This window comes from Micromonas commoda, chromosome 3 (genome assembly GCF_000090985.2).
Source record: "Micromonas commoda chromosome 3, complete sequence".
NCBI lineage: Eukaryota > Viridiplantae > Chlorophyta > Mamiellophyceae > Mamiellales > Mamiellaceae > Micromonas > Micromonas commoda.
In genome coordinates this window covers 1,411,173-1,438,611 of record NC_013040.1, presented here as the reverse complement: position 1 = coordinate 1,438,611, position 27,439 = coordinate 1,411,173, and the positions used below count along the sequence as shown (strand labels likewise).

The 27,439-nt window shown below is 65.9% G+C and overlaps 10 protein-coding genes across 10 annotated transcripts; 3 read left to right on the top strand and 7 right to left on the bottom strand.

The window, feature by feature from the left end:
- Positions 1–326: 326 nt before the first annotated feature.
- MICPUN_99702 (predicted protein) lies at positions 327–3,870 on the bottom strand (the record flags this gene model as incomplete). The annotated part of the gene is made up of 2 exons (XM_002500648.1): positions 327–1,415; positions 1,543–3,870. 2 exons carry the CDS (start codon positions 3,868–3,870, stop codon positions 327–329), a joined length of 3,417 nt encoding a protein of 1,138 aa, XP_002500694.1.
- Positions 3,871–4,206: 336 nt separating this feature from the next.
- On the bottom strand, positions 4,207–5,946 carry SSIV (glycosyltransferase family 5 protein; the record flags this gene model as incomplete). Its single annotated transcript, XM_002500647.1, has 1 exon — positions 4,207–5,946. The coding sequence occupies one exon, from the start codon at positions 5,944–5,946 to the stop codon at positions 4,207–4,209; it is 1,740 nt and encodes a 579-aa protein (XP_002500693.1).
- Positions 5,947–7,217: 1,271 nt separating this feature from the next.
- Positions 7,218–7,391, top strand: MICPUN_77048 (predicted protein; the record flags this gene model as incomplete). Its single annotated transcript, XM_002501076.1, has 1 exon — positions 7,218–7,391. A coding segment is annotated over one exon (174 nt), but the record flags the coding sequence as incomplete, so codon positions are not given.
- Positions 7,392–9,059: 1,668 nt separating this feature from the next.
- MICPUN_57317 (cytochrome P450) lies at positions 9,060–11,078 on the bottom strand (the record flags this gene model as incomplete). The annotated part of the gene is made up of 1 exon (XM_002500646.1): positions 9,060–11,078. The coding sequence occupies one exon, from the start codon at positions 11,076–11,078 to the stop codon at positions 9,060–9,062; it is 2,019 nt and encodes a 672-aa protein (XP_002500692.1).
- A 313-nt stretch (positions 11,079–11,391) lies between these two features.
- MICPUN_99698 (predicted protein) lies at positions 11,392–13,269 on the bottom strand (the record flags this gene model as incomplete). Its single annotated transcript, XM_002500645.1, has 1 exon — positions 11,392–13,269. The coding sequence occupies one exon, from the start codon at positions 13,267–13,269 to the stop codon at positions 11,392–11,394; it is 1,878 nt and encodes a 625-aa protein (XP_002500691.1).
- Positions 13,270–13,314: 45 nt separating this feature from the next.
- MICPUN_57315 (polycystin cation channel family) lies at positions 13,315–18,899 on the bottom strand (the record flags this gene model as incomplete). Its single annotated transcript, XM_002500644.1, has 2 exons — positions 13,315–18,521; positions 18,775–18,899. 2 exons carry the CDS (start codon positions 18,897–18,899, stop codon positions 13,418–13,420), a joined length of 5,229 nt encoding a protein of 1,742 aa, XP_002500690.1. The 3' UTR covers positions 13,315–13,417.
- An 895-nt stretch (positions 18,900–19,794) lies between these two features.
- On the top strand, positions 19,795–21,655 carry MICPUN_105348 (predicted protein; the record flags this gene model as incomplete). The annotated part of the gene is made up of 3 exons (XM_002501075.1): positions 19,795–20,506; positions 20,580–20,974; positions 21,040–21,655. The coding sequence occupies 3 exons, from the start codon at positions 19,795–19,797 to the stop codon at positions 21,592–21,594; spliced, it is 1,662 nt and encodes a 553-aa protein (XP_002501121.1). The 3' UTR covers positions 21,595–21,655.
- A 141-nt stretch (positions 21,656–21,796) lies between these two features.
- Positions 21,797–22,525, bottom strand: MICPUN_57313 (predicted protein; the record flags this gene model as incomplete). Its single annotated transcript, XM_002500643.1, has 1 exon — positions 21,797–22,525. One exon carries the CDS (start codon positions 22,523–22,525, stop codon positions 21,797–21,799), a length of 729 nt encoding a protein of 242 aa, XP_002500689.1.
- Positions 22,526–22,719: 194 nt separating this feature from the next.
- On the top strand, positions 22,720–24,039 carry MICPUN_57312 (predicted protein; the record flags this gene model as incomplete). Its single annotated transcript, XM_002501074.1, has 1 exon — positions 22,720–24,039. One exon carries the CDS (start codon positions 22,720–22,722, stop codon positions 24,037–24,039), a length of 1,320 nt encoding a protein of 439 aa, XP_002501120.1.
- Positions 24,040–24,105: 66 nt separating this feature from the next.
- On the bottom strand, positions 24,106–27,315 carry MICPUN_57311 (predicted protein; the record flags this gene model as incomplete). The annotated part of the gene is made up of 1 exon (XM_002500642.1): positions 24,106–27,315. One exon carries the CDS (start codon positions 27,313–27,315, stop codon positions 24,106–24,108), a length of 3,210 nt encoding a protein of 1,069 aa, XP_002500688.1.
- Between the last annotated feature and the right edge of the window lie 124 nt (positions 27,316–27,439).

Genomic DNA, 27,439 nt, shown 5'->3' with positions numbered 1-27,439 from the left:
TTTCTGGGTAAATTTCTGTGCGTCCTTGGTTTTTTAAACAGTTTCAAAAGTTGTTTTGGAACCCACCCGTGAGTATCTGTTTACAATAAAGCCTATTGAAAAGCCATAAGTTGATCCGTGAACAGCTACGCATCGTGTGTGCGGTGTCGTTGTCGATTCCGTGAGACGTCGTCATTTTTACATCCGTCGTGCACGCGAACGTCGTCAGTCAATACAAGTACCCCGCGTCATCATCATACAGTACATGCAGGAAAAAAAAATTGCGAGTGCCCCGACGTCGTGTGTCCCTAACCCCCACATCCTCCCCCAATCCCGATCGAGCCCGATCACGCCTCGTCGCTCCCCGAGCCGCTCGATGGCGCGGCCACGTCCGAGGTGGCGCTCGCGCCGTCCTCGGCGTCCCCGACGACGGCGGCGGTCCGGGCCGCGGACTCGGAATCCCCATCGCCGTCGGCCTTTCCGACCGACGAAGCCGCGGAAGCCTTACGTAAAGGCGCCGGGTCGGACGCGGGCAGAGGCGCGGCGGCGGGCGCCGAGGGTGCCGAGGGCGCCGAGGGTGCCGAGGGCGCCGCGGGCGCCGGAGCGGCGACGCCCGCGTACCCGCCGCCGGCGGATGGGTACCCGGGCATCGCCGGATACCCCCGGCTGTAGCAGTCGAGGCACTGCTGCCAGTACTGCATCGTCGCCGCCGGGTCCGCGTAGCCCATCGCGCGGATCTGCGCGTGCGCCGCGTGCAGAGGCACGTTCGCGAAGTACGCCGCGCACGCGGCGGCGGCGTAAGCGCCCGACGGGTCGGATCCCATCGCGTAAGGATCGGCTTGGCCCGCGTACGGGTTCGCGCCAATCGCGCCCATTCCGCCCATTCCGCCCATAGCGTTCATCGACCCGGCCATGGGGCCGTACGCCGCGACGTTGTAATCGTACGCGGCCGCGGGCGCGGCAGGGACGGGCGTCGGGACGGGCGCGACGGGGTAGGCGGTCGGGTAGGCGGCGGCGGCGGCGGCGGCGGCCGTCGCGGCTCTTCGATCGGAAGCGTATCCAGATCCGGTGTATCCGTACCCGGGCTGCGCTCCACCGCCCGCAGCCGCGGCCGCGGCCGCGGCGGCTGCGGCTGCCGCGGCGGGCGGGCCGCCGACCCGGCCGCCGCCCACGCCGTTGCCCCCGCCGAGCGGTTCGTTAGTTCCCGAGCCCAGCGAGCCCGAGGAGGCGTACCCGACGATACCGCCGTGGCTTTGTCCGTGGCTTTGTCCGTGCCACGCGGGATCGCCCGCGGCGTGCGACGCGAGCGAGTAGGCGCTCACCGCCGTGCGCTCCTTGCCGGAGGAGTAGCCGGAGTGGTAACCGTCGGACGGGACGGGGGGCTGCGGGGGAATGACCGCGGCGGTCCCGATGCGAAACATTCCGTCGACGAGATCCTGAAAGTACGAAACGGAGAGAAACTTTTTGAGAACCAGAGACGACGCGACGAGGCGAAAGGAGGGCGCGATGAGTCAGCGCGGTGATGAGTCAGCGCGGTGATGAAAGAGCGCGGTGATGACGAACCTGGATCATGCGCGCCGCTTCGGCGCAGGACTCGCGCGCGCCGCGCAGGTACACCGTCCGCTCGGGCTGGCCGGGACACATGTCGTGCTCGCTCTGGATCTGTATGTGCGCCCTGGTCTGCTGCTGCAAAAATCGGATGTTCTCGCCGCCGCGGCCGATGATGAGCCCAACTTTGCGGTGCGGGATCGACACCGTCGCGGCCACCTCGACGTGCGACGCCGCGTCCCTGCCCCAACCGCTACCGACGAACGGCGACAAGTTGTGGGGCATGTGCGCGTAAGGTCCGTCCCCGGGGACGTACGCGGAATTAACGGGCGCCGACGCATCGTGAGACGAGAACGAATCGCGAGTCGATCGTACGTTTCCAAATGTTTCCGGGTTCCCAAAGCCCCGGTCGCGGTCGGCGGCTGCGGCTGCGGCCGGCGGCAGCGGGGGCAGCGCGTGCCCAGCCTCGATGGCGTGCTGTCGCTCCGTCGTCCGGTCGCATCGCTCCGCGGACGACTCCACGAGCCGCCGGATCATGTCCGCCGCCATCATCGTCTGGTGCTCGCCGCCCAGGAGCGTGATCCGCCGCATGCCGTCGGCGGTGACGGCGTCGTCGCTGGGATCGGCGTACGCGGACGGCGGCACGACGTAGTTGACCCCGCCCGGGATCTCGCCCGCGTCGCGGGCGATGTGAATCGCGCACCCGCTCTGGTGCTGAAAGTACACCACGTGCGACCCGCCTTTCCCGATGACGAGGCCCACCTTCACGTTGGGGACGTAAATCTCCCTCTGCTGCCTCGCGACGTCGAAGGGCGTGACGGTTATGCCGTGCTTCGTGGACGGGGGCGCCACCGCGAGGGAGCGTCCGGCGCCGCGGTAGGTCCCGGAGGCGGGATCCGGGACGAGCGACGCGGACGCGGCGGGGGGTGAAGAGGACGGGGGACGAGACGGGGACGAGGGGAAAGCCGAAGCCGCCTTGGCCTCGGACGCGGCTAGTTTCGCCGCGGCTTCGACGAGGCCGACGTTCTCCGGGGAGGGTGCCGAGGGTGCCGACTCGTCCGTGCCGCGGAACTCGAAGCTGGCGTCCAGGGCGGCGCGCGACGCGGCCGGGGACTCGCGCGCGGCGGCGAGGTCCTCCTCGTCGACCTTCTCGACCTTCTCCACCTTCTCAACCTCGATGCGCTCCTTAACCTCGATAGCCTCCTTGACCTCCTCCTTCGTTTCGTCCCCCTCTTCTTCCTCCTCGCGGGTCGTGGACTCGTCGACGGCACCGATGGTGGAGGGCTCCTCGCGGGACGTGTCGTCCCCGGCGGTGGTGGGCGCGGACGCGGTGGTGTCGTCGGACACGTCCACCGCCTTGGCGGGGGAGGCGGGGCGGGATCGCTTCGCTTCGGCGCCCGCGCGAACGAGGACGGGCGCGGGGGACGGGGTGGTCGGGTGGTCGATCCCTTCGTCGTCGTCGGTGTCGGAGCCGACGTGGACGCCCGCGGGACCCGGTCGCTCGAGGCCGTCGTCGCAAACGCCGACGCCCTTCGCGAGGGCTTCCGCCGCGGTTTGGAATTTTTTCGCCGTCGTCGTCGTCGTCGTCGTCGTCGTCGCCGTCGCGGGCGGCGAGGCGGGGACCGCGGGGGTCGCCTCGCGCCTCTTCCTCCTGGATCTCGACCTCCTGTGCGACGGGCCGCGCTCGAGGGGCGCCGGGATCGGGGCGGGGCGGTCGTCGTCGGCTGCGGCGGCGAGAGGAGGCGCGGACTCCTCCTCGCGAGGAACCCGCTCGTTGACGGCGGCGGACCTGGGAGTCTCGGCGGCCTCGTTTCCCGCGCTTTTCTCGTCCTCGCGGTGGACCGGCGCGGGGGCCGCGACGCGCGACGCGACCGCGGGGTGGCGCGGGCGATCCGCGCAGACGTCGCCCGCGGAGGGACCGCGCGCGGCGGGACCCGCGCGCGCGGGGGCTCGCTCGGGGGAGCGCACCAGCGGCGGGGGTTTCGCCCACGCGTTTCCCGCGTCGGGGCTGGAGACCACCTTGGCGTGAACGACCGTGACCCCGCCGCCGCTGCCGGGCTGCCGGGCGTCGTCGTCGTCGGCGGCGGCGGCGTCGCGCTCGAGCGCGCTCGCGATGGGGTCGGCGCGGAGGCGCCTCTTGGGCTCGGCGGCGCGCGCGGCGTGGAGGGTGGGGAACTGTCGCGGGTCCAGGTTCACGGGCGGGTCGCGCGCTGGGGCGGTCGCGGCGCGTGTTTCCCGCGGGTAGACCTCGTCGTCGTCGTCGTCCACGCGCGCGCCCCCGCGGGTCTTGTCGAGGCCCTCGGGGGAGTAGGGCGAGCGATAGCCCCGCGGCTGGGCCGTCATGAAGGGGGACGACGCGGTGACGCCTCGAACTCGCGCGGGATTTCACCGCCGTCGCCGCGCGGCGCCGTCTGCGGGAGCTGGCGCGCACGGCTTTTCCCTGAGACCTAAAGGCACGAACGAGTTGGCACACGCGCCGCCTCGGCCGAGCGTGGCGTCGGCACTCGACGCAGCGACCAGGGTTTTCTCGAGTCTTTGAACTTCGAAGTCTGTTCTTTCATTCCAAGAAAAACAAAGAATGTTTTGGCAAAGCGAAAAGCGTCCGTGCCGCGGCGGCGCCCGAGAGCGCCCGCCGCCCGCTAGCTAGTAGTTAAAATCGATCACCTCCTCGCGCAACGATCAGTAATGGTCGTTGTCTTCCCTGATTCCCGTGATCATGCGGTACAGCTGGACGTACTCCTCGCCCGCTCGCTCCCACGAATTGTCGATGTCCATCACCTGCTCCTGCATCCCCTTCCACCACGGCTTCCTCTCGTGGTAATACCGCATGGCGCGGTCCAGCGCGCCGTCCAGGCTGTTGTTGTCCGCACCCTCGAACACGAAACCGTTCTTCTTGGAGTCGGACATGGACGGATCGTCGACGTCGTGCACGGTGTCCGCGAGGCCGCCGGTTTTGCGAACGATGGGAAGAGCCCCGTAGCACATCGCGATCATCTGGGTCAATCCGCACGGCTCGAACATGGACGGCACCAGCACGCAGTCCGCCGCCGCGTAGAGCAAGTGCGAGAGCGCGTCGGAGTAGAAGATGAGGAGCTTGACGTCCTTGTCGTTCTTATAGACGCTCTCCGCCAGCCTCTGGAAAGGGGGATCGGAATGTCCGGAACCGAGGAGGACAAACTGCCCGCCCTTCTCCTTGGTCCGCGGGATCGCATGCTCGATGAGGTTGATTCCCTTCTGCGGCACCAGGCGGGATATGCACACCACCAGCGGCTTGTGCGGGTCGACGTTCATGCCGAGGCCCATCTGCACGTACTTCTTGCACAGCGCCTTGCCTTCCATCGTGCCGGGCTTGAAGTTGGCCGGGAGGAAGTTGTCCAGCCTCGCGTCCCAAATCTCAGTGTCGACGCCGTTGATCACCCCGCTGAACTTCGTCCGCTCCTTCATGAGCGTCTTACCCAGGAATCCGGCGCTGCCGTTGAGCGCCTCCCTGGCGTACGTCGGGGACACGGTCGTGACGTAATTGGAGTAGACGATGGCTCCCTTCATCAGGCACAGTCGCTCCGGGTTGTGCCCGATGGTTCGCTCGTCCATAGCCTTCTCCAGCGTGTTGAACTCGCTTCCGGGGACGCCCGTCGCCATGAACTCCTCCTCCCTGCACTCGCCGGTGTTGTCCATGTTGTGGATCGTCAGCATCACCTTGGCGTTGTTCAGCAAGCCCTGAGCGTGATAGACGTCCCAGTAGAGCATCGCGACGGCGCTGCACTGCCACTCGTGCACGTGGATGACGTTGGGGTCGCGCCCCGTGACCCTCAGGCACTCCAACGACGCTCGGCAGAAGGACAGGTACGCCTCGGCCTCGTTATAGGAGCCGCCGTAGATTCTCTGACCGACGAACAGGTTAGATCCCTCGCGAAACGCCGGCCGGAGCGCGATGATCGGGCAGCCGCCGATCTTCCCGCTGTACATGGACCACTGAAAGTCGCTCATCCGAATCTCCTTCTCGCCGTCCCACTCCCACTGCTCGCCCTTCGGCACGTCAAAGTCCATCACGTGCTGCACGTCCTCCACCTTACCCTCCAACGACGAGTAGTACGGGATGCACACCTCGACGTTGTGGCCCTGGCACAGGTGCGCTCGCGCCAAGCCGGTGACGACGTCGCCGAGCCCTCCGACTTTCGCCACCGGCGCCATCTCCGCGGTGACGTGCACGACGTGCAGCGGCTTGGTGGTGATCTCGCACGTCTTCGGGTCGAGGTTTTCCGGCATGCGAATCGGCGGACGCTCCCAGAACTTTGGGTTCTCGTTGGGCTCCGGCCACTTGATGGCGGCTTCGTCCGGGGGTGACAGGAGCTCGCCCGGGCCGATGGGCTCGCGGGGCTTCTGCTGCGGCTGGTTGAAGAACGCCTCGATGCCCGCCATCGCCGGGTCCATCTCCTCCTCGGTGGTCTCCTCGGGGGGCGGCTTGACGGAGGCGATGATGGATTTGGTGGTCTCGATGTCCTCCTGGAGCTTGGAGTTTTCGTTTTGCAGCGCGGCGAGCTGCGCCATGAGATCGCTGAGCCCGCCGCTCTCGATCCCCGCGCGCTCGGCGACGGGATCAGCCTCCTCAACCGCGGGTTTGGCGTCATCGCCGCCGTCCGCGCGCACGACGAGCCTCGACGCGCGCGATCTCGAGTCACCGCCGAAGCGGGCGACGACCCTTCGCGACGCGGCGGAGGAGGATGATTTTGATTTGTTGCCGCAGCGGTTCGAGCCACCCGCGCCGGCGCGCGCGAACGGCGCGAGCGGCGCGAAGAGCGCGGATCGACGCGGGGTCAGATCGCGGCGCGAGGCGGCGGTTGGTCCCGACGATTTTCCCGCGCGCATCGTCGCGCCCGGGCGCATCGCGCACGCGCCCTGGACGGACATCCCAGCCCCCGAACCCTCGCCCGTTCGAGTGTTGCACCGGCTAGCACTACCCGGGACTCTTCTTTTTCAAAGGGCGGGCGAGACCTCTTTGGAACCTCCCGTGCCGCCGCGTGCGGTGGGCGGGCGTTCGGTCGCGGTGTTCTCCCTCTCGGGCTCGCGCGGTGTAGCGCAGACGCCCTCGCGCGGTCGGTGACCGGCGCGCTCTGCGAGTGGCGCCGCCCGCCGTTTCGCCGCGTGGAGGTCCCGACGTTCGAGCGAACAATTCTCGTCAAAAAGAGCCATATGAGATGAGGTGGCCGATGAGGGTTAGCAATGCATGGACGATGCGTTGTGCCGCTCGCCCCGTCACCAAAACGGACCAATCAGAGCGCCGCAATCGGGGCGTGAGGGTAATGTCCATACGCATTTTTTGCAATTCGGTGGACTCAAGGAACCGCGAGTCAAATCCTCCGAGCTTCGTCGCCCAACGCTTCGTGCACGCCTCTCACCTGCTCACAGACTGGCCCGGCAGCCCGGCAAGTCCCTCAAGATCTTCTGGCCTCTTCTCCGGTGGCGCATTCACGCAGCCCATGGCGCTCAGACGCGCGGGCTTCCGTGCGGCGCAGCACGGCGTCGCCGCGCTGGAGTCGACGTCCGCACCGCTCGCGTCCGCCGTCGGCGACAGATGGGACCGACGCGACCGCGCGCACCGGCGGTGGACCGGCGCGCCGTCACCGACCGCCGCGAGGATCAACGGAGACGTGTCGGCGCGTCACTTCTCGTCCTCGTCGGCCGCCCTGCAGGATCCGTGGTCTCTGCTCGGGGTCAAGCCCGGAGCGTCCGCGGATGAGCTCAAGAAGGCCTACCGCAAGGAGGCGCTCAAGTGGCACCCCGACCGCCACCCCGACGGCCCGCAGAAGGCTGCCGCCGAGAAGAAGTTCAAGCAGGTATCCGAGGCGTACCAGCAGCTCTCGGAGGGCGGCGGCGGCGGAGGGGGCTTCCCCGGAGGAGGCGGCGGGCGAGGCGGCGCTGGATGGGCGGGCACGCAGTGGGGCGGCGGAGGCCCGAGGCCCGGATGGACCCCGCGCGGCGGCGGCGGCGGCATGGGCGGCGGCGGTTTTTACACCAGGGACGCCGCGGGCAACTACACCTACCACGGCGGCGGCGAGTACGCGCGCCAGGACGCCGACAGGATCTTCCGCGAGATGTTCGGCGACTCTGACTTTGTGAAGGACTTCATGCGGGAGTTCACGGAGCGATCGGCGCGACCGCGCGGGGCGACGGGAGGAGGGTTCGGAGGGGGCTTCGGAGGAGGGGCGCCCGGAGGAGGCCGAACGATGAGCCAGGACGAGTGGGCCGACCTGGTTCGCGGCGCGTTCGGGGCGATGAACGCCGGGCCGTTCGGCTCGGGGCCCGCCGGGGGCACCACGGTTCGCGAGGAGATCTACACCAGGTCGGACGGCGCGAGGATCGTTCGAACCACCACCACCACGCAATCTCCAAACGGATCCATCAGCCAGAGCATCACGGAGCGGATCGTGGGCGTCGGCGGGCCGTACGACGCGGACGCCGGGCAGCGGCGGTGGGATCAGCACCAGCAGCAGAAGCGGACGCCGCCGCGCCAGACGCCCGGCACGGGTAAAGGGGACAAGAAGGGGTTCTCGTCGGCTGAGGTGGACGGGATGGGGGAGGCGGCTGGTCGAGCCGCTCGGGTGATGGCGACGAGGGCGGCGCAGGCGATGGCGCAGCGGGGGATGGAGGTTGCGATCCAGCAGCTCCTGCGCTCGCTGTTTCGCAGGTGATGGATGGGGGCGTCGGGTGGCGCGCGATGAGGCGGCGCGCGCGATTCTTTCCTTCGGGCAAACGGGACCCCGATCCCCAAAAATGGCGACAGGAGCGTGACGTTTTTTTGGTGCATAACGCTATTCGATCTTCGGTTTCGCCTCGTCACTCTTTCCGCCGCGCGCCTCCCGTTGCCGTCGCGAAAAGCCTCGATACCCTCCATGTTTCTCATCACCCCTATCCAGGCCGCCGCGGTCATCGCGGGCAACTGCCTGTTCGGTAAGGTCTACATAACCCTTCGATGGCGCTGGTTCGGGGCGAACAAGATTCTCGGGAACCTCTGGAAGAAGGCCTTCGTACTCCCCAACACGAACCCCATCAAGGAGCTGCAGGACGGCCACCTCAAGCAAGACCCGCAGTTTAAGCTCGACCGGGCCACGCAGCTCAACGAGTCCGAGTGGACCGCGCTCTGCCTGCCGCTGTGCTTTTACTTCGCGTCATCCGCCGTCGGAGCGGACGCAGGGACCGCGTGTTCCATGATGGCCTGGGGCCAGGTGGGCTACACGCTGGCCAGGCCGACGATCGGCTACCCGTTCCAGCTGCCCTTCGCCATCATGCGTTACATCGGCGTTGCTCTGAGCATGGTGCCCCTCTTCGCGGCCGCCTTCTGAAGCGCGCGAGCGAAGACGAGCCGCGGAGGTCCGATGTTAAATTGGACGAGATTGTTTGGCGCCTCGGTCGACGAAAACAGACGCGAAAGAATCGTCGCCACCTCTTAATACACACACGCAACTACATCAGACTACATCATACACGTCGCCTCGCCCACGCGCGCTCTCTCCCTCCCTCCGCCGCCGGTGTCGTCATCTCGCGCTCGCCACCGCGGGCGGCGTCTGCACTCGCGACCCGGGCTCCACGTCCCTCTTCGTCAGCTTCATCTTCAGACCCTTGGGAAAGCACATCGTGACGTCGTACCGAAGCGGAATCTCGCCATCCGCGGGGAGAAAGTCGTCGTCGGGCTCGAAATCGTACCGCTGGATGCAGCTCGCGATGATCGTCGTCACCGTCAGTAACGAGAACAAACCCCCGATGCAGGACCGCGGGCCGGCGCCGAACGGGGTGTAGATGAAGTCCCGGCCAGACTTGAGCATCGTCACCGCTCGCTCGATCTCGTCGGCGTCGGCGCCCGGGTTTTGCTCCCTCGCGAGTCGCTCCAGCCTCTCGTCTGTGAACCTCTCGGGGTCGAACTTGGTGGGCTCCTCCCACACCTTGGGGTTGCGCCCCATCGCCCACGTGGAGAGGAGGATGAGGTCTCCTGGTTCCACCTTGTGCCCCGACGGCATGACGTCTTTGTCGGTTGCGATCCTGGGGAACATGTGAATGGGCGGGTGAAGTCGAAGCGTCTCCTTGACCACGCTCTGGGTGTACGTCAACCGACCGTCCCACACGTCCTCGAACGTCGGCGCGCGGCCGCCCAGTGACGCGAGCTCTTCCTCGATCTTGGCCTTCACGTCGGGGTTCCGGGAGACGTATAGCAAGGACATGGTCATCGTCGCGGCTTGCGTCTGGTGCCCCGCGGCCATGATGTCGTTCATGTCGCCCCAGAGTTCCTCGTCGGTGTACGCGAGGTTCCCCTGGTCGTCCTCCAGGTACAGCATCGTGTCCAGGAGGCACACCTGCTCGATCTCCTCGCCGCGCTCCCTTCGCGCCTTGTGCATCTCTCGCCTCTGTTTCACGATGTCGTCGCCCATCCTCTCCAGAGAATCGTACGCGTCGATCAGCTCCTGCAACCGGCCGACGCCAAACTTCGCCCCGAGCTTCAACAGCGGCAGCGGGGTGATGAAAACCTGGCCCATGATCTCCGCGGACCTGTGGTACGCCTCCAGCATCGGGTTCGCTTCGAACTTGCCCTCGCCGGTGATGACCGTGCGCGACTTGTCGAGCAGGTTGAAGTTGTAGTCGAACGAGATTGGCGAGATGATGTCGAGGAGCAGGTGCTGCGAGTGGAGATCGACGTCCTCGACGATGCCCACGCCGGGGCCGGCTTTGGCGGACGCCATGTCGAACGACTCGATGAGGTGCCCCACGCCCTTCTCCACCACGGTGCTGAACGTCTTGAGGAAGTTGTTGTTGATGAACGGCTTCTGGCACACCTTCCTGTGCTGCCTGTTGTACTCGCCCTGCGAGCCCGTCACGCCCAAGTCCTTGAGGACGAGACGGAAGATGTCCGGCAGGAGCCTGTCGCGGTAGTTCGCCGCGTTCGTCTTGCAGATGTACTCGACCGTCCGCGGGTCGATCGTGGACACGCACCCCGGGCCGATCGGGTTCTCGATGCCCACGGTGTCGTGCCCGACCAGCCTGTGCCACTCGAGCATCGCCGCGGGCATGCCCACCGGGTCCGCGATGGCCTGCCTGAGCGCGTTGAGGAAGATCTTGTTCTCGAGGATCACCACGTCGTCTGGATTCGCCGCGGCGGCGGACGCCGCGGCCTCCTCCTTGGTCAGCGGCGTGGACGAGGACATGAACGAAAGGTACGCCGCGTTCTTGACACCGTTGATGGCTTCGCCCACCGCGGAGAAGCGGCCGTTCTTGCCGAAGCCCACCGGGCATTCGCCGCCGGACGCCGCCTGCGAATCGCCGCTCCCCGCGTCAGTCTTGTCGCCCTCCTTGCCGGGGCTCAGCGCGCGCGTGCGGGCGCCGCGCGCGAGCCTGGCGCGCGAGCGGCCCGCGCGAAGGCTCACCCCGTCGATGATGAGCGGGGAAGAAGATGAAGATTTCGCGAGCGCGCGAGGGCAGGGCGCGCGCCGAGCGGAGGCGCGCGCGTTGGCGGCGGGGACCGCGCCGGCGACGACGCCGGTGACCGCCGAGTGAATTGCGCTCATCGCGAACTCACTTTTGTTCGTTCCGTGTTGCGTTCGGACGATGCGAGCACTGCCGATGCCACCTCGGATGGGCGATGATGGGGACGCGCGAGATCAGCAGCTCACCGAGTTGAAGATCGCAAAAAAAAATCTCCGGCTTCTGATTGGTCCGATTCTCGCTGAGTCGGCAGCGAACAAAAATAAACCCTCGTTGACGGGTTATTCGCATCTCGAAGCGATCGGTTCCCGGACCGACGAGTCCGGCCACCTCGCGCGGTTGTTACTTCGCCCGCGGTTTTTCACAACTGTCGTTTTACAAGCATCGGGCACCCTCTTAGAACATGAACCTCGGCCTGGTCAGCACGAAGTGCGGGCACTTTGCGAAAAACTCCGACCCCGTCGGACGCTCCATCGTCCCCTCGACGAAGTAAAATCCCCCACTCATCGTCCCCGGCCCGCCGCCCGGCAGGTTGGTCTGCGACTGATAGGAAAACGGACACCCGCCCGGCGTCAAAATCGGGTACTCGCCAATCACGGCCTCGCCCTCCACCCGTTCCTCGTGTCCGCCCGCGTCGGTGATGATCCACAGCCGTCTGGTGAGCTGCACCGACTTGAGAGGTCGAAACGGGTTGGCGAGCCTGGACTCCTCGCTCGGGTTATCCACCGCCCATCGAGACTCCTGCTCGGCAATGGACAAGAGCGACATGCGCACTCGGTACGTCCACGCGTCGCAGAAGGGCATATAAACCGTCGAAACCCCGACGCGCACAGCGTTCTTAGATGTTTCCTCGTACATCGTCACCTCCTGGCGTTCGTTGACGTCCCGAGCCGTCGGGATGGGGGCTTCGATCGGCGCGACTCGGCTTCGCGTCGGGAACTGGCACAGGTACGTGGGTCGCCAGTCTCCCGACTCGTCTTCCATCGCATCCTCCTCGCGTTCCACCGCGTATATCCCGAATCCGACGCGCCTGCTGAACTCCTCGAACCAGTCCACGACGTCCATTCCCGGAGGGTGCGCGAATATCCCGCTCTTCTGGCCGCTCTGATCCGTGACGTAGGACCAAACCTTACCAGTTTTCGCGTTGACGTAGACGCCTTCACGCATATCCGTCGAGCAAGTGAGGGGAAAATCCAGGCCTTTCGCCCCGGATATCCCGCGTATCTTCCGAAGCAGTTGCATGTACCTGTACGAGATATCGAGCGAGAGCAACCGGGTGTTGACATCCACGTCGTAGACGCGGTATCCGCCCAGCAGCCCGTTGAAGAGCGCCTGCATTTCCTCGTTGTCGTAGATGACATCATCTACGTCGTCCCCATTGTAGTACAACACCCACGGGGTGAGATGCTTGAGGTGCATCTCCGCCTCGAACAAATGCTCGACGTGCGCCTGCCCATCATGCAGCCGGAACATGAGCTGCGCGGACGGGTGCATGGCCTTCAACGGGCGCTTGTCCCCCGGCGGCCCATCCTCAATCGCTTTCGCGCAAAAGTCTTCGCAATCCTGCTTCGTCTTTGGTCCGGCGACCGACCGCAGCGACCTGTTGTACAGCGACCCGCGTTTGGCGTCGCCGGCGGCGTTCGCGCCGTCTCCGACTTCGACTTCGACGAGCTGCTCGTCCGGCAAGTCGTAAATATCGTCTCTCTTGCCAAAGGGACAATCCTCGTCCCTCAGGGCGGCTCGGGTCTCCTCGGAGACGAACCGGACGTACCAATCGTGGTCGCTCCGCCACAGCTCCCTGCAGAGCTCCGACGCGGAGTCGTACTTCGTCGGTGATTCCGCGATGTGATGCCAGGTCCCGCCCGCGCGCGCGCTCGTGATCCTCTGCCACGAGCGCGTCATTCGCCGAAGATCGCGCCATGGCAGGTCTCCGAAGAGGTTCAGATGCGCCAGGTAGAGCCCCCTCGCGCCCTTGACGTAGGGTTCTGGGTCTGAACCGCATCGCTCGATCGTGTTCGCCCAGGAAAACCTGACCCGGTCCGTCTGGATCCGGTCGTGAAACGGATGGAGCGTCGCGGGCTCCGGCGGGTGGTCCACGACCCCGAACCTGCAGAGCAAGGCCTCGTGCCAAGCGGGCGCGTCCTCGTGAAGCGCCGAGCGCCACGACTTGCACGTCGACGCAAAGGCACGGAGGTTGACGTGCGCGTTCTCCGCGTCGGATCTGACGAGATGACCAAGGATCTTCTCGATCACGTCGCGCGGCAGGTCCGCCATCGCGTGCCCTTTTGGTGGGGGCTGACGAGGACGTCAGGCGAGAACTGACTCTGAATTTTTTTTTGCCTCAGCTTTTCAATGTACAGTAGAATCGAATGAGTGTTGGGCGTCCATCCACGGACGCCCTCCCGTTTACCTAATCCCCCGCTCACGAAGGCGGCTTCTCCAGCACCCCCAGGATCTTCTCCTCCAAGCTGGACAGCCTGTCCTGCCGCTCCGCCATCCTCGCCTGCCCCTCGATGACCTTCACCTGGTTCGTGATGAGCCTCTCCTGCGCCCTGAGCAGGTCGGTCAGCGACTGCTGCAGTCGGTCCACCTCGGACATCGCCTCGTCCTCGGCTTCGTCCTCGGGCTCCTGACCCACCTGGTCCATGAGCATCCTCGCCGCGCGGTCGATCTCGTCGGCGGTGGCGAGCGTCTCCTTCTTCTTGCCCTTTCCAAAGTTGCCCACTCGCGTGGTGAGCAAAAACTTGGAGTCGTTCGTCTTCTGATACGTCTCGATGACGCACCGGCGCAACACCCGCTTCAACCCCGCCATGTCGAGCTCCTTGTCGCCGTACTTGAACACGGGCTCGGGCTCTTCGTCGAACGCCTCCTCTTCCTCCTCGTCGGGGTTCTCGCCCTTCCAGATGCGAAGCTGCCTGCGGACTCTCGCCTCCGGGACGTGCTGCTTGTACAGCCATCCCTTGAACATGGTTCGCCAGGAGTCGCGGAGCATCGGCACGAGCTCGGTGACGACGGAGACGGATTCCGCGGCGTTCGCCTTGACCTCTCCGAAGGCGTCGCAGATGATCGCGAGCAAAAAGTTGAACAGGATCATGAACACGAAGATGTTGAAGGAGTAAAAGTAGATCATGCCGACGAAGAACGTGATCCCGGTGGCGTTTTTGAAATCCTCCAAAAAGTAGGTGATGTCTCCCAACAGGTTCTGGAACAGCGAGTTGGTCGAGTGCGTCATGTCGCTGAAATGCACGGATTGGAATCCGAAGATGACGTGCCCGATGAACGCGTACCCCATGAACACCATGATGAAGATGACAAAGAAGTGCATCAGATCCGCGAAGGCCAGAGACAGCGTGTGCGTGATGACGCCGAGCCTCGGCTGGAAGTCCATCAGCTTCAGGATGCGTCCGAGGATCAGGATGATGTTGATCCCGGAGAGCGTCATGTACAGCTGCATGTAATCCACCAGGTTCTTCATCTCGAGGAACATGTCGCCCATGTCGGGGAACTCGTTCGGAATCCTGAGCTTGGTCACGAAAGCGGATGCCTCGATGTTCTTGTAGATGTCGTAGTGGATATCCGGCTCGAACGCGCGCGCGCGGCTCCAGCTGAAGATGAACCACATCATGATCGTCGCCAGGTGGATCGCGATGGACGCGACGTCGATGTAGTTCCACATCGAGGCGAAATACGCCATGTAGCTACCGTGATTCTTCTTCGAGCTGATGAAATCCATCGCCTCCTCGTACACGGAATACACCGCGCCGACGGCCAATAACAACTCCATGGCGAACCGTCCCCAGTCCTCCGGGGTCTCGTAAAGTTCGACCCTGATGGTGTTGACCGAGTGCGACACCTCGATCTTACCGCCGTCGGTGAACTCGAAGAAGACCATGACGTTGCCAAAGTATCCGAGCTCGGCGTTGTACACCACCACCTGCGCGGTGACCTTCTCCGTCTTCACGTCGTCAATCATCAGCCCGTAAATCATGACGTCGAGCCACCGTCTGGCCTCCGCGGCGCTGAGGTTGATGTCGAAGAAGTAAGGGAAGCCGTCCGCGTACCCGGGCAGGTTCTTGTGCCTGAAACCGTAGGGCGTGCCCTGCGGGTTGAAGAGCTCCTTGCAGTATCCGCCAATCGTTTCCCCCTTGATGTTGAAAACCTCGTAGTTGTTGTTGCCCACGGTGGGGTTAAACACGCAAGACGCGTTCCAGCAGTTACCCGGCACGCCCAGGGTACCCGGAATCTTGCCCATGCACTCCCCTTCCGCAACCTCCGGGCCCAACACCGAAGCGCACTTGTTGCACTTCTCCGTCGGCGGCGCGCACTCGCTAAACTCGTACACCCACTTACCGCTGTTGTTGTACGTGGGGTAGATGCCCGCCTCCGGGTTGGCCATCTCGGTGCAGTTGTACAGGTTGGGGCTGAGCATCGTCTGCTCGTTGAGGTAATCGGCTTTGAAGAGTGGGGAGCCCATCTTGAACACCGGATCGACGCCGTAGGAGGAGATGTCGCGGCCCCCGGAGCACGTCTTGTCGATGTTGTCGAATCGGCTGGAATCGCAAGCCTGCAGGTTCTTCCTCTCCACGTACACCAACATGCCGGCCAGGACGCGGTTGTTCATGCCGATGAACCTCTCGCGGTAAGCGATGGGCGGCGGCGCGTTCTGGAAGTTGTCGATGCTGAAAGGGTAGTACATCACCTTCATCTGGCACGGCATGTTGGACAGGAAGTTCTCCTTTGCCTTTTGCTCGCGGGTGATGATGGCCTGCTCCTGGATGCCGATGTACATGGCGACGTCCGCGAACGCGCCGGAGCAGTACGCGCTGTTGATGGAGTCCCTCTGCTTCTCGACAGCCTTCGCGAGCTTCTCGATAGCCTTCGCGTTGGAGTCGGCCAGTGCGTTGGTTCGCTGCTGGATCAGGAGGGACTCCTGCGCCGCGGCGAGCGCCTGCTGCTGCTTGGCGAGAATCTCCTCGAGCGACGCGCCGAGAGCATCCTGGCCGCGCTTCATGTCATCGAATCCCGCCTTGATGATGGTCTCGAGGGAGTTGTCCGCGTGGTGATCGGCCGCCTCCTGCGCCTGGAGCTGCTGCGAGGTCTTCACCTGCTCGATTTTCGTGTCAAGCGCCGTCTGCGTGGTTGACAGCGCCTTGACCGAATCCAGAATGGTGGTCAGCTTATCGTCGGCGCTCTCTTGGAGGAGGTGCCTCCTGCCAAACACGTTCGCGCGGGTCCTGTGCATGTCGTGGTGCGACTTGTGGAAGTGCGGACGGACCGACTCGGCAACCTGCGCCCCCTCCTGCAGCAGCTTACGCCTGGACGCGACAGCCTTGCACGTGCTGGTCTCCTCGGGCTTGGTGCTCGCGAGGGGATAGTCCACGTAATCGTACTGCGCCGGCTTGAGGCACATCTCGCAGACGCACAGGTCGCCGTCGACATCCACGATGTTACTCACGGGAGTATCCGCGGGGTCCCACCCCTTTCTGTTGCAACCCTGGCGGCCGCAGTAGCAGATCGAATGGCACAGCTTCTGGAACCGAAACTGCTTCAACACGGGCTCCTTAGGGGCGGTGGGATTCTCCGGGTTGATCACCACCGGCGTCGAAATGACGCCCGCGGTGGCGTCCTCGAGGTACTTCTTCACGTTCGTGCACTGGCCCGCGTAGGAATCCGCGCGGTCCTCCAGGTTGCAAGTCATAAACGCGTAATCCTTTCTCTCGAGCACCGCCGGGTTGAACTCCACCAGGTCCAAGTCAACCTCCGCCGTGAGATCGTACCCGGGGAACAGAGGGGCGACGTACTTCACCGCGGTCGCGTTGATCTGCGTGAAGTTGAAGGGGTAGAGCGCGGGATACTTGAAGATGGGCGTGGAAATCTTGGGATCCGCGAGCCCGTTGCGCCTCGCGGTGATGAGGTCGATGAGCGGATCCTTGTAGACCAAGTCCGCCTGCCTCGCCGCGACGACCGCGGCCGCGGCCGGGTCCAGATTGTACTCGTTGATGACGTTGTCGTCTTTGAGCGTGTCGAGGCTCGCTTCCTCGAGCTTCTTCGGGTCGGTTCCCTTGATCTGGTTAATCTCGAAAAACGTCACCGGCGACTCCGAGCTGAGCCAGCTCTTCACCAGCTCGAAATCGTCATCCGCGTCCTTCTTGGCGTCGGTTCGCAGGTTGACGTTTTGCGTGAACGCGGTCTTCAGTCGGCTGTCCCACATCCGCATGATCCACCGCATGGTCTCCGCGCACGCGAGCTCCTTAGCCTTCTCGCACTTGTCGCACGTCCCTTCGGTGGCGCTGAAGACGTCGGAGAGCCCGGCTTCGTAGCAGAAGCACTCGTCGATGCCGGCGACGGGGACGCACCTGCACGTGGTGTTGGTCATCATCGACACGTTGAACAAGTTGTCGTCCGGGTACGTGTTCCCGAGGGCGATGCCGGTGTTGGAGAAGTTGGCGGTCCACGCGTTGCTGTGGTTGAACCCGTACTTGTACCGCGTCGAGTTCATCAGATCCGGGAAGTTTGTCTGGCAGTACCCGTTGGCTCGCAACGCCCAGTCGACCATCGTGTCGTTGTTCACCCGGTATTTCTGCCTCCAGATCATCGCCTCCTCTTTCGTGTTCGTCGAGTTGGCGAGGTTACCTTCCATGAGGGCAACCAGCGTCGCGTTACTGGAGTTCGCCGCATTCGCCTCCTTTGTCAACTCGGCTTGCAGCGTCTTATTCCACCCGTCGCGCTCGCTCTTCCACGTGTTGTTATAGTTTTGCGAGTCCACCAGGAACGTGATGTTTATCTTGTCGTGCGCGTGCGTGGCGTTGGTCTCCGCGAGGTCGGAGAGGATTTTGTTGTACTTGTCGAGTTCGATCTTCCTGTACGTCTGCGCGTAGTGCGCCGCCATCAACAGGCGCTTGTGCGTCGCCTCCTTCGTGACGTTCACCCTGGGACGGACCGCGCCAGCCACCTTGAGAAATATGTCCTTCTTGACGACGATCGTCCAGTCCCCGTCGGGCACGTCGTCGATCTGTCGGATTATGTGCCCGACCTGGTCCTCAAACCCCTGATCCTCCTCGTAATAGCAATCCGCGCCGTGAAAGATCTTCTTGGGCCCGATGTTCTCATCCATCTCGAGGGGGCACAGGTTCCACTTGGCGTCGTTCATCAGGTCGATCGGCGACACGGAGCCCTTCGGGTGCGAGAAGTTGTAGTAGAGATCGATCTGAATCTTCGTGATGTTCATCTTCGAGTTGATTATGTTGCAATCCGCCTTGCAGCCAAAGCGGCCGTACTCGGGAAACTCGAACGGCGCCTCGCACCGGCCGTCGCCGCACTGCGGCTCGACCCACGACGTCGTCACCACGCTATCGATCCAGTTCAGCACGTCGTTCTTGCTCCCCATCGTCTTGGCGCCCGGGATGATCGCCGCGGTCAGCGTCGAAGTGAGCGAGTACGCCTCCTCAGCCTTGCGCTGCAAAAAGAGGATGCTGAGGTAGAAGGCGACAAACACCAGGAAGGAGAAGAGCGCCACGTAGTCCGTCCTGCGGTTGTACTGTTACGCGGCGCGTGGGCGGGAATCGTCGGTCAGCGCGGGTCCGAAAACGACGGCGGGGGTTTAGGCTTTGGTTGGGTCTCGAGGTTGGGTCTCGAGGCGGATTTCAAAGATTCCCAGTCACTGGCGTGGGGTGTTGAGCGAGCCAATGTGACAGACTCGGATGGGATTTTTTTTTGGGGTCGTCGCGTGGAGAGGGCTGGTCGGGGGCGGGGTCCCGCTGGGTCGGGCGGGGCGGGCACCGGGTACTCACGTTCTTCTTATACTTCGCATAGAGCGCGTGCACCACATCCTGCGCGGTCTTGGGATCGTCGCCGCCCTCCTCGAGACCCTCCACCGCGTACGCCTTGGCCTTCTGCATCGACATCTCTCAGTGAGCACGTGCACAGCTGGGTGGACTGTCGATGCAGGGGCCGCCCGCGTTTCACCGGCGCTTTCAGGCGCGGTTGGACGGGGGAACGCGCGAGTTTCGGGGCTCGGACGCGGCGCCGGACTCGTTCACCAGCTTCAGACGGTCGGCGACTGCGTGGGATCGGGATGCGGGGGTTGCGCGGGCGTTAGATCGAGTAGCACACCGCCGTGCGAGGGGCGAAAAAAAGGACACGGGTCCGTGCAACACCCGGCCGACCGGGAGCCCGGTGCGCGCGGGTGGCGCGCCCGCGCGACCAGATCCGACGCCCGGGGACGAGCGCGCCGTGATCGATACATCGCCGAGGTCGTTCCCGCTTCGGCATTCCGAGCGTGGGCGCGCAGGTCGCGCGCGCCAACCCCCGGGGCCGCGCCGTGTCGGTCGGAGAGGCACGAATCTTTTTTCTGTCGAAGCGGAGACTCGCACGCACCTGGTGGCTTCCGTCGAATCGCCCTACCCACCGCGCGCGACGCTCTCTCGGGTCAGTCGCGGCGAGCGCAGACGGCTTAGGGTCTATACCCCGCGGCGTGGTCCGCTTCTCGACCGGTGTCGTCGCCTATGGCTCGGAGGCGGCCGCTTCCGGGCGATACGCCGGCGACCGGCTTCGACCAGCCAACCGAGAACCCACAGCGCGAGGGATGCGCAAATGGTCTGATTTTGATTAGCAAGCGGCGGGTTTGACTGGGAGGCAACCGAGAGTTTTAAACCCGAAAAGCAACGGAACCTTTGGCGTTCAACACGTTTCGATGACAAAATCCCCGCGTGTGCCGTTACTGGCGACGTTATCACGACGATCTCCCGCATCTTGGGAGACTCTGCCTCGCGCATTTGGTTGGGCACCCCGATACGCATCATGACGACGCGAGCCTGGGCGTCGCCCGCGCATCCTCGTGCGCACATCTGCGCGCGCTCACATCGCTTATCCACGGCGCGCGCGCCGGCGAGGTCGCGACGTCGTGCGACGACCACCGCGGCCGCCGCGCCGGACAGCGCGGTGGCCGCCTGGTTCGCGATGAGCTGGCCGGCGATCGCCGATCTGGCGGTGACGAAGGAGGAGCTCCTGGCGGTCCCGGTGCCCGTGATCCTGGGCGTGGCGCTCGTCGTGGGAGTGGGCGTGAACGCGGCGATCGTCGTCGGCGCCGGCGCCTTCGCCGCCAGCAAAGACGACGACGCCGAGCGCGCGACTTTGTCGTCACCCGCCACGTCGGATCGAGAAACCAACAACCGCCCCGCCTTCGCCTCCGCCTCCGCCGCCTCCGCCTCCGACGAACCCGACGAACCCGACGACTTCGACCTGGAGTCCATCCTGAGCCTCGTCGAGGACGCCGAGGCTGCGGACATCGAGCGCAAGGTGTCGCAATCGCCCGGCAGGGACGTGTACGAACCCGAATCATTCGCGCAGATGGTGGCGCACGCCGCGGACGCCGTGCGAGCCGCCATAAGCGACGGCCAGGACCTCCTCGAGGTGCAACTCCCGTCCACCGCCGCGACGGTGGACAGCGACGCGACGCAGGCGGTGAACCTTCGACTCGCGGCGGCGTTCGGGGACGATTTCGTCCGGAGGGGTGCGTTTATTTTATCTTATTTTATTTGTACAAGTCGTATGGGCAAATGAATTGACGTTGTTTTTTTTTACAGGTAACCCGCGGACGGGGCTCCCGTGGCGGACGCACGTGCTGGTACCGGACAGGACCGAGTACGAACGCGCCCGAGCGATGTTCGAGTCTGAGGCGTTTACAAAGGAGGACTCGGGAACCGCCGCGAGCAGCGTCCGGGGCGGAGTGCGAGGTAGGGTCACCATAGGGACCCTGGCGGAGGTGGACACGAGCTTGGCGGGCAGGCTCGAGCAGACGCTGGCGGGGACGCTGGGCGCCGAGGAGGAGAGCCTGCAGAACGCGATGCAGGCGGACTTGCTCGTCGCGGTCAACTGCAGCAGCGTGGAGCTCCTGCAGATCGAGGCGTACAAGGCCACTCTGCTCGAGGGCGACGGTGGGAGGAACGAAGGCCCGCGGGACGCGTACTACTCCGAGGAGGTGAGTTTATTTTAATCTTCTGTTTGTATGGGCAATTCGACTGACGTGGTTTTTTTAATTCACAGGACGCCGTCGCGAGGACCTCCGCGCGCGTGCGACCGCTCGTGGTGTTCAACTGCGACCTCGACGACCTTCGCGGCGACCTCGGGTTGGTGGGGTTCCCGCCCAAGGCACTGCACGCGCGGTTCCTGTCGCGAATCCTGCCCGCGTTTTACGTCAGACGAAGGGAATATAACAAGACGTTTCTGGGCGGGAAAGACGGCGGCGGGGGCGTGAGGCAGGTGTACTACGGCGGCGCGCTGTTCCGCGAGTACCCCGGCCCGTGGCAGGTCATGTACAGGGAGGAGAAGGGAGTTACTGACGGGGTTGCCGACGGGGAGGTTGGGCGGGGCGGTCGAGGGGGCGCGAGGCTGGTGGCCGTGCGCAGCTCTCGCGAGCGGTTCCGACTGAGGGAGGTGAAGCAGGCGCTGAAGGAAGCGGCCGGGGTGGACGAGGAGAAGGGTAGCGTCGACGAGTTCCTCAGGGGCGAAGCCGGGGTGTGGGAGAAGCTGAAACCAGGGACGTGGTGGGAGCAAGACGACGCCATCGCCTCGGCCGCGAGCCAGAACTGGCGCACGTGACGAACACTTTTTTGTGTCAATTTTTTGGTTAATGATGATACAACGCGAGACGATTCGGCCGCTCTCGACCCCTCTCTCGCGCGCGGTGAGTCACCGGGCGGTGAGTCACCGGGGACCGTCGCGCGTCTTCTCGGGACGGCGCCGGGTTCGATCCCGCCCTTCACCCTACCCCGCCCTTCACCCCAAACCCCGAGACCGAAACTCACCGGTCGTCGACGTCGTCGCCGCGAGGCCGATGTCTCCTGTGTCCGCCGATGTGCCCGATGGCGGAGAGCCCCGAGGACACCGCGTGCCCCGCGCCTCGCAGCATCGGCCGCCCCAGATCATCCAGCTCGTGCACCAGCTCGTTGCCTATGGAGCTCGCCAGCTTGAGCGGCATCGCGCGTCGCCGTCCTCGCTCCCCCCCCCGCGGATCCGCCCTCGGGATCTTCGTCGAATCGTCGGGTCTTCCAAAGTTGAGTTGATCCGTCTCGGCGGCTCCGTTCCCGCCGCGCGGCTTGAAGACCGCGGAGCACAGCAGGAACACCACCAGGCCCATGCACAGGAGCGCGGGCAGCCTCTTCGTCAGGCTCCGGCACTTCCTGAACGCCAGCCTCTTGGTCATGGGCAGCTCCAGGCTCTTCCCGCGCTTGTGCAGGCCAGGGATCGTGGCCATCGCCTCGTGTATGTGCTTCGCGGAGTCGACGCGGACCATCCCGCCGCCGGTGATGGCGTCGTTGAGGTTGGACGCGAACGACACCGGCAGCCCGCTGGTGTTCCTGGGCTGGTCGCGGTCGTGATCGGTGCTGCTGTCGTCCGAGCTGCCGCCGCTGCTGAGGTGCCGCCGGTGGTTCCCGTTGAGTTGGCCGCCTCTGGCCAACGGCGAGGCCGACCCGTGATCCGAGTCGGACCCGCGGTCCGACGACGTCATCAGCGGCCTGCGTCGCTCCATCGCGGAGTCCCGAGACCACATCGGCGCCAAATCGACCCCAGCCCGGCCGATGCCCAACCCGCACGTCCGCCGTCACCGAGCGGCGCCGGAAGGAAGTGCGCGCAGGATAAGAAGAATTGACCACGGTGTCAACGAGGCTAACAGCCGGCGCCAGTCTCGCCACTCTCGGAGTCACCCGGCGACGGAGGCGGCGGATGACCGGTGGCGGGTCCCATGGCGCGGGGTCCAAGCGCCCGGCGCGTACCGACGCGTCCGCCCTGTTCAAGCGGGGCGGCCCGAAGGCCATGCGACCGGCGCATCGACCCGGCGACGCCGCGGGGCGCGCCGGCTGGGGCGGTCCGGATGAGGAGGGCGACGACCGCCGCGACGACGAATGGGGATGCGCGACGACGACGACGGCGACGGGCGGAGGGGGCGAGGTCGAACCCTCCCGCGACGGATCGCTCGCGTCGCACCCGAGGCTCGCCGCCAAGCTCCGGGCGCTGTGCTCCGCGCTCGAGCGCCCCGCGGGGGCGCACCCGAACAACCTCAGCGTCGCGCGTTGGACCGCCACCGGCGACGCCGCACTCCCGTTCGTCGCCGAGCTGCTGCGGACGCGGGGCAAGCACTTCACGAAGTTCGGACACGTCTGCGGCGCGAGGACGTACCTGCTCCCGGAGGAGGTGCTCTTCCTGGTGGAGACGGAGAGGCTAGCGGTGGTGCCGCCGGGACGCGCGCGGAAGACGAACGACGATGAAAAGACAAACGACGGCGAGACGAATGATGGTGATGATCCCGCCGTGTCGGGCGCCGCCATGTCGCTGCGCGCGGTGCGCGACGCGGTGACGCGCCGGTGCGGGGTGCGCGAGGCCTGGTACCAAGTCTTCGCCAAGCTCGCGAGGGAGGGGTACACGGTGCGCAGGTTCGATTCACCGTGGTGCCAACCCCCCAGGGGCTTTTCGAGCGGCGGCGGCGGAGACCACGCGGCCTTCGCGGGGTCCGGGCCGTTAGCCGGAGACTTTACGACGAACGTTCTTAGCCGCGACGAAACGGTTCCGCCGCCGCGCGAGGAAGAGGAATCGACGCGTCCCGTCCCTGCCGCGGACGGCTGGTGGGTGGACGCGTCGACGTGGACGGGCGCGCCGACGGAACCGATCGTCCCCGAGCCGCCGGAGAGCGAACACGCGCCGGATACGTCCGCGCCGTTCCCGCTCCCGGTGTTCCAGGTGTACGCTCCCAACAGGCACTTCAGCAAACGGGACCCGGACGACGTGGCGTTCTTCGTGTTCCACGGGGACAGGCCCCCGAACTCTGACGAGGTGCGGACGGCGGCGAACGCGACGGCGAACGGGTTCCGCGAGGGGCGGGAACGTCGAGCGAAAAACGCGCACCGAGAAGACTCATCACGCGGAGCACCTCACGCGATCCCCGGCGAGAAGATGGTGTACGCGCACGTGTCGGACTCGACCGTCATGATGTACCGGATGACACCGTCGCGCGCTCCGGAGTCGGACGAGGTGCCGCAGAGCCTTTAGCCGTTTTAAGCGTTTTAAGCGTCATCAGCGTCGAACGAAACGTCCCGAGTGTCGGCTAATAAAATGTTACGGCGCCGGTCGCGTTTGCGGGAGCCCGTCTCGCGGCCACTCGCGCGCCTCCGCCTCCGCCCAGCGCACCCGCTCGTACCTCCCCTTTCGGTGCGCGTCCGCCGTCTCCGTGAGCTCCGCCGGATCGCGCACCGCCTTCGAGGGCGCGAACACGCGACAAAAGTCGGTAGTACGCGACCCGTCCAGGATTCGAACCGGCGACCCGACGTACGCAAACGTCCAACCCCTGCGCATCCCCCGATCCACCGCCTTTCGCGACCCGGCGAACGCAACCTCGCATCGCATCTCGCGCGACGCGACGTGATGCACCTCCGCGCGAGTCATCGCGCCTCCGAGCAGGGCGTTCGACGTCGCGGGCGGCGCGATCGATCGTCCCCGGCCCGCGCCGGCTCCGTTTTTTGCCAACCGCGAAAAGCCGCCGACCCCGAGAGCCGCGGCGTCCCCAGTGCCCAACTCGGCGAGCGCGCGGCCGGCGAGAAACCTGAGACGACCGCCGAGGTTCACCCCGTCGCCCGCGTGCGCGCGCGTCAACGCGTCGCGGACGGCGACGCCGAGCGAATCCGTCCCGCGATCGACCCCTCCTTCCCCTTCAACATCCCCTTCGATATCCCCTTCGATATCCCCTTCGATGAGCCCAATCCCGAGCCCGCCCTCGATCGCGGCGCACAACGCCGGCGCGCACGTCGCGACGTCGACCGGAACGCTCCCGTCCATCTCCGCGCACGCCCCGGCGAGAAGCGAGCCGATCGCGCCTCGAATCATCTCTTCGTTGGCGACCAAGCCCCTCGCCCTCAGCTCGGCTAAAAAGCCCGCGCACCCCGCGAGGTCCGACCCGCCCTTCCCCGCGGCGCATCGAACTAGCGGCGCGGACGCGGCGGAGGCGACCGCGGAGACGAAGACGTCGCGACGGAAGACGCCGTCGGTCGAACGAGACGCGAGGACAAGTGCGACGCGCGCGGCGACGTCCGCGTACGTCGCGCGGAACATCGCGTCCCTCGAGCCCCTCACCGCGACGAGGTCCGCAGTGGACGAAACCTCCGGCGGCGCGGCGCGCGCGTCGTCACCACCTCGAACTCCCGCGTGGTCGGCGAAGGCGTCGGCGAGGGATGCGGCGATCGTGTCGGCGACGGCGACGACGGTGTCCGGCGCGACGCGGTTGAGCGCCGCGCGCGTCGCCGCCGCGCGTCGATCCCCGTCGCTCCGAAGGATCGCCTCCGACTTTGCGCGAGACTCCCGATCGAGCCCGTCGCCTCCGACGTTCCCCCCGCGTCTACCCCCGCTCCCCGCCGGTTCACCCTCCTGCTCCTCCGGCGTCTTCGGCGTCTCGGCCGCGACCGGGATCGATCGCCCCGCCTCGCGATTCCGCCAGTCGTCCTCGTACCGCCTGGGATCATCGCGCGGTCGAGACGGGTCTTCGTCCACCACGACGACTGTCTTGGTCCCCCGGCGCTTGCTCACGCCCGCTCGCGTCGGATCCTTGAAACCGTCGTACGCCAAGAGCGCGCACCTCACGAACGACTTCGCGGCGCTTATACTCGCCGTCTTGACGCGAACCGGCACCCCGCACGCGTGGAACCCATCCGCGCACCGCAGGAGCCTCTCCTTGACTCCGCGTCCCCTTCGCTCCGGGAGCACGCACAGCCTGTCCACCTGCGCGTTATTCAGCGAACCGCCGGGCCTCGCGACGTAACGGTCGTCGTAACGGTCGCGCACGTCACCCGCGTGTTCGTCCTCGTCGTCGGCCAGCCCCCCGTCGCCGTCATGCGAACCGTCGCCGTCGTCGTACGAATCGTCGGCGTCGTACGCCGAGAAGGCTACGAAGCCCGCGGGTTCTCGATCGGCGCCGAGAAAAGCCTCGAAGCACAGCGAGTGCGGCCCGGGCGGCTCCGGGACGTAGTGGTGCTCGCAGTATCCCCCGGCGACCCAGGCGTTGGGGTCGGCGCGTCGCAACGTCACGTCGTCGTCGTCGTAACGGTCGTCGTAACGGTCGTTGTAACGGTCGTTGTAACGGTCGTCGTCGCGGAGGATACCGACGCGTCGCAACTTCGCGACGACGCGTGCGTTCACCGCCGCGAGTTGCTCGACGACGGACAGAGCCACGGCGCCGAACGCGTCCCCCTCGGCACCCCCCTCGGCACCCCCCTCGGCACCCCCCTCGGCACCCCACCCCGCCTCCCTCGCGCTCGCCCTCGTCGCCGTCACGAGCGGCGGGTCGCGGTCGTGAAACCCGTCGGGCGTCGAAGACTTCACGCCGACTCCGCCGGAGCCGACGCGAACGTGCGCCGCCCACGCTCTCCGTGCGAACGACTCGACGGATGCGCCGTTGTAACGCCCGGCGTAACGCCCGGGCCATATGCGCCTGACGGAGAACTCGTGTTCAGGCCCCGCGCGGTACGTCAGGTTCCGCCTGCGCGCTTCCGTTCGCTCGGGGGGTGCGCCTGGGAACATCGCGAGCGCGACGTCGGCGTTGGCGAGGTCGTCGTCGTCGTCGGTTAAAAGGTCGCGGGTTCGATCCCCGTAGGGGGCGTGGTACAGCTGCAGCGCCCGCAGGTCGCCCGTGCCCCCCACCGCGTTCGCCACGATGGCTATCGCGCCCGGGGCGGCGCCGGCGACGCGCGCTCGACGGAGCGCGGCGGCGAGCGATCTCAGGTGGCTGGCGTTTTTCGCGCTCGCTTTCCATCGATGCGGCGGGGCGACGCCGCGGTGCGTCCACCAGCCGTCCGCCCGCGCGTCCACGTGCGCGGTGGGCAGACGCGCGTCGTCCGTCTTCTTGGGAACACTCGCGGCGGCCTCGGCAGCGTCGCCGGATGCGTCGTCGCCCGCGCCCGCGCGGGGCCATCGCGGGTCCACGAGCACCACCCGCTCGACGCCCTCGAGACGCAAGGACGCGATGAGGGCGCCGAGCAGGTGCCCCCGCGACGCGCCGCAGAGCTCCACGACCGTCGTCGACGCGCCGCCGCATCGCGCCCGTCTCTCGCGTGCGAATCGTTCCACGGCGAGGATCGCGGGAGCCGCGCGACGAGCCGCGACGAGCAACGCGTCGGCGAGGGCGCGCGCGCAGTTGGCGTCGTTCTCGTCGTTCGCGTCGTTCGCGTCGTCTCCGAGCACCGCGCGGAGGCACTCGGGGGACCAGTGGGCGCACCAGCCCTCGACGCACTCCAGCGCGCGCGATACCGTCGCGAAAAGGCCGTCCTCGTCCTCCTCCATGTCCTCGCTCCCCTCAAGTGACGAAGCGAACTGGTTGTTAGCGGGAGGCTTCACATTTCACAGCCCCCCAATCTCTTGGAAGCCCCGACGGACACTGTCGCGCGCGCCGAGCGGGACCGCATCG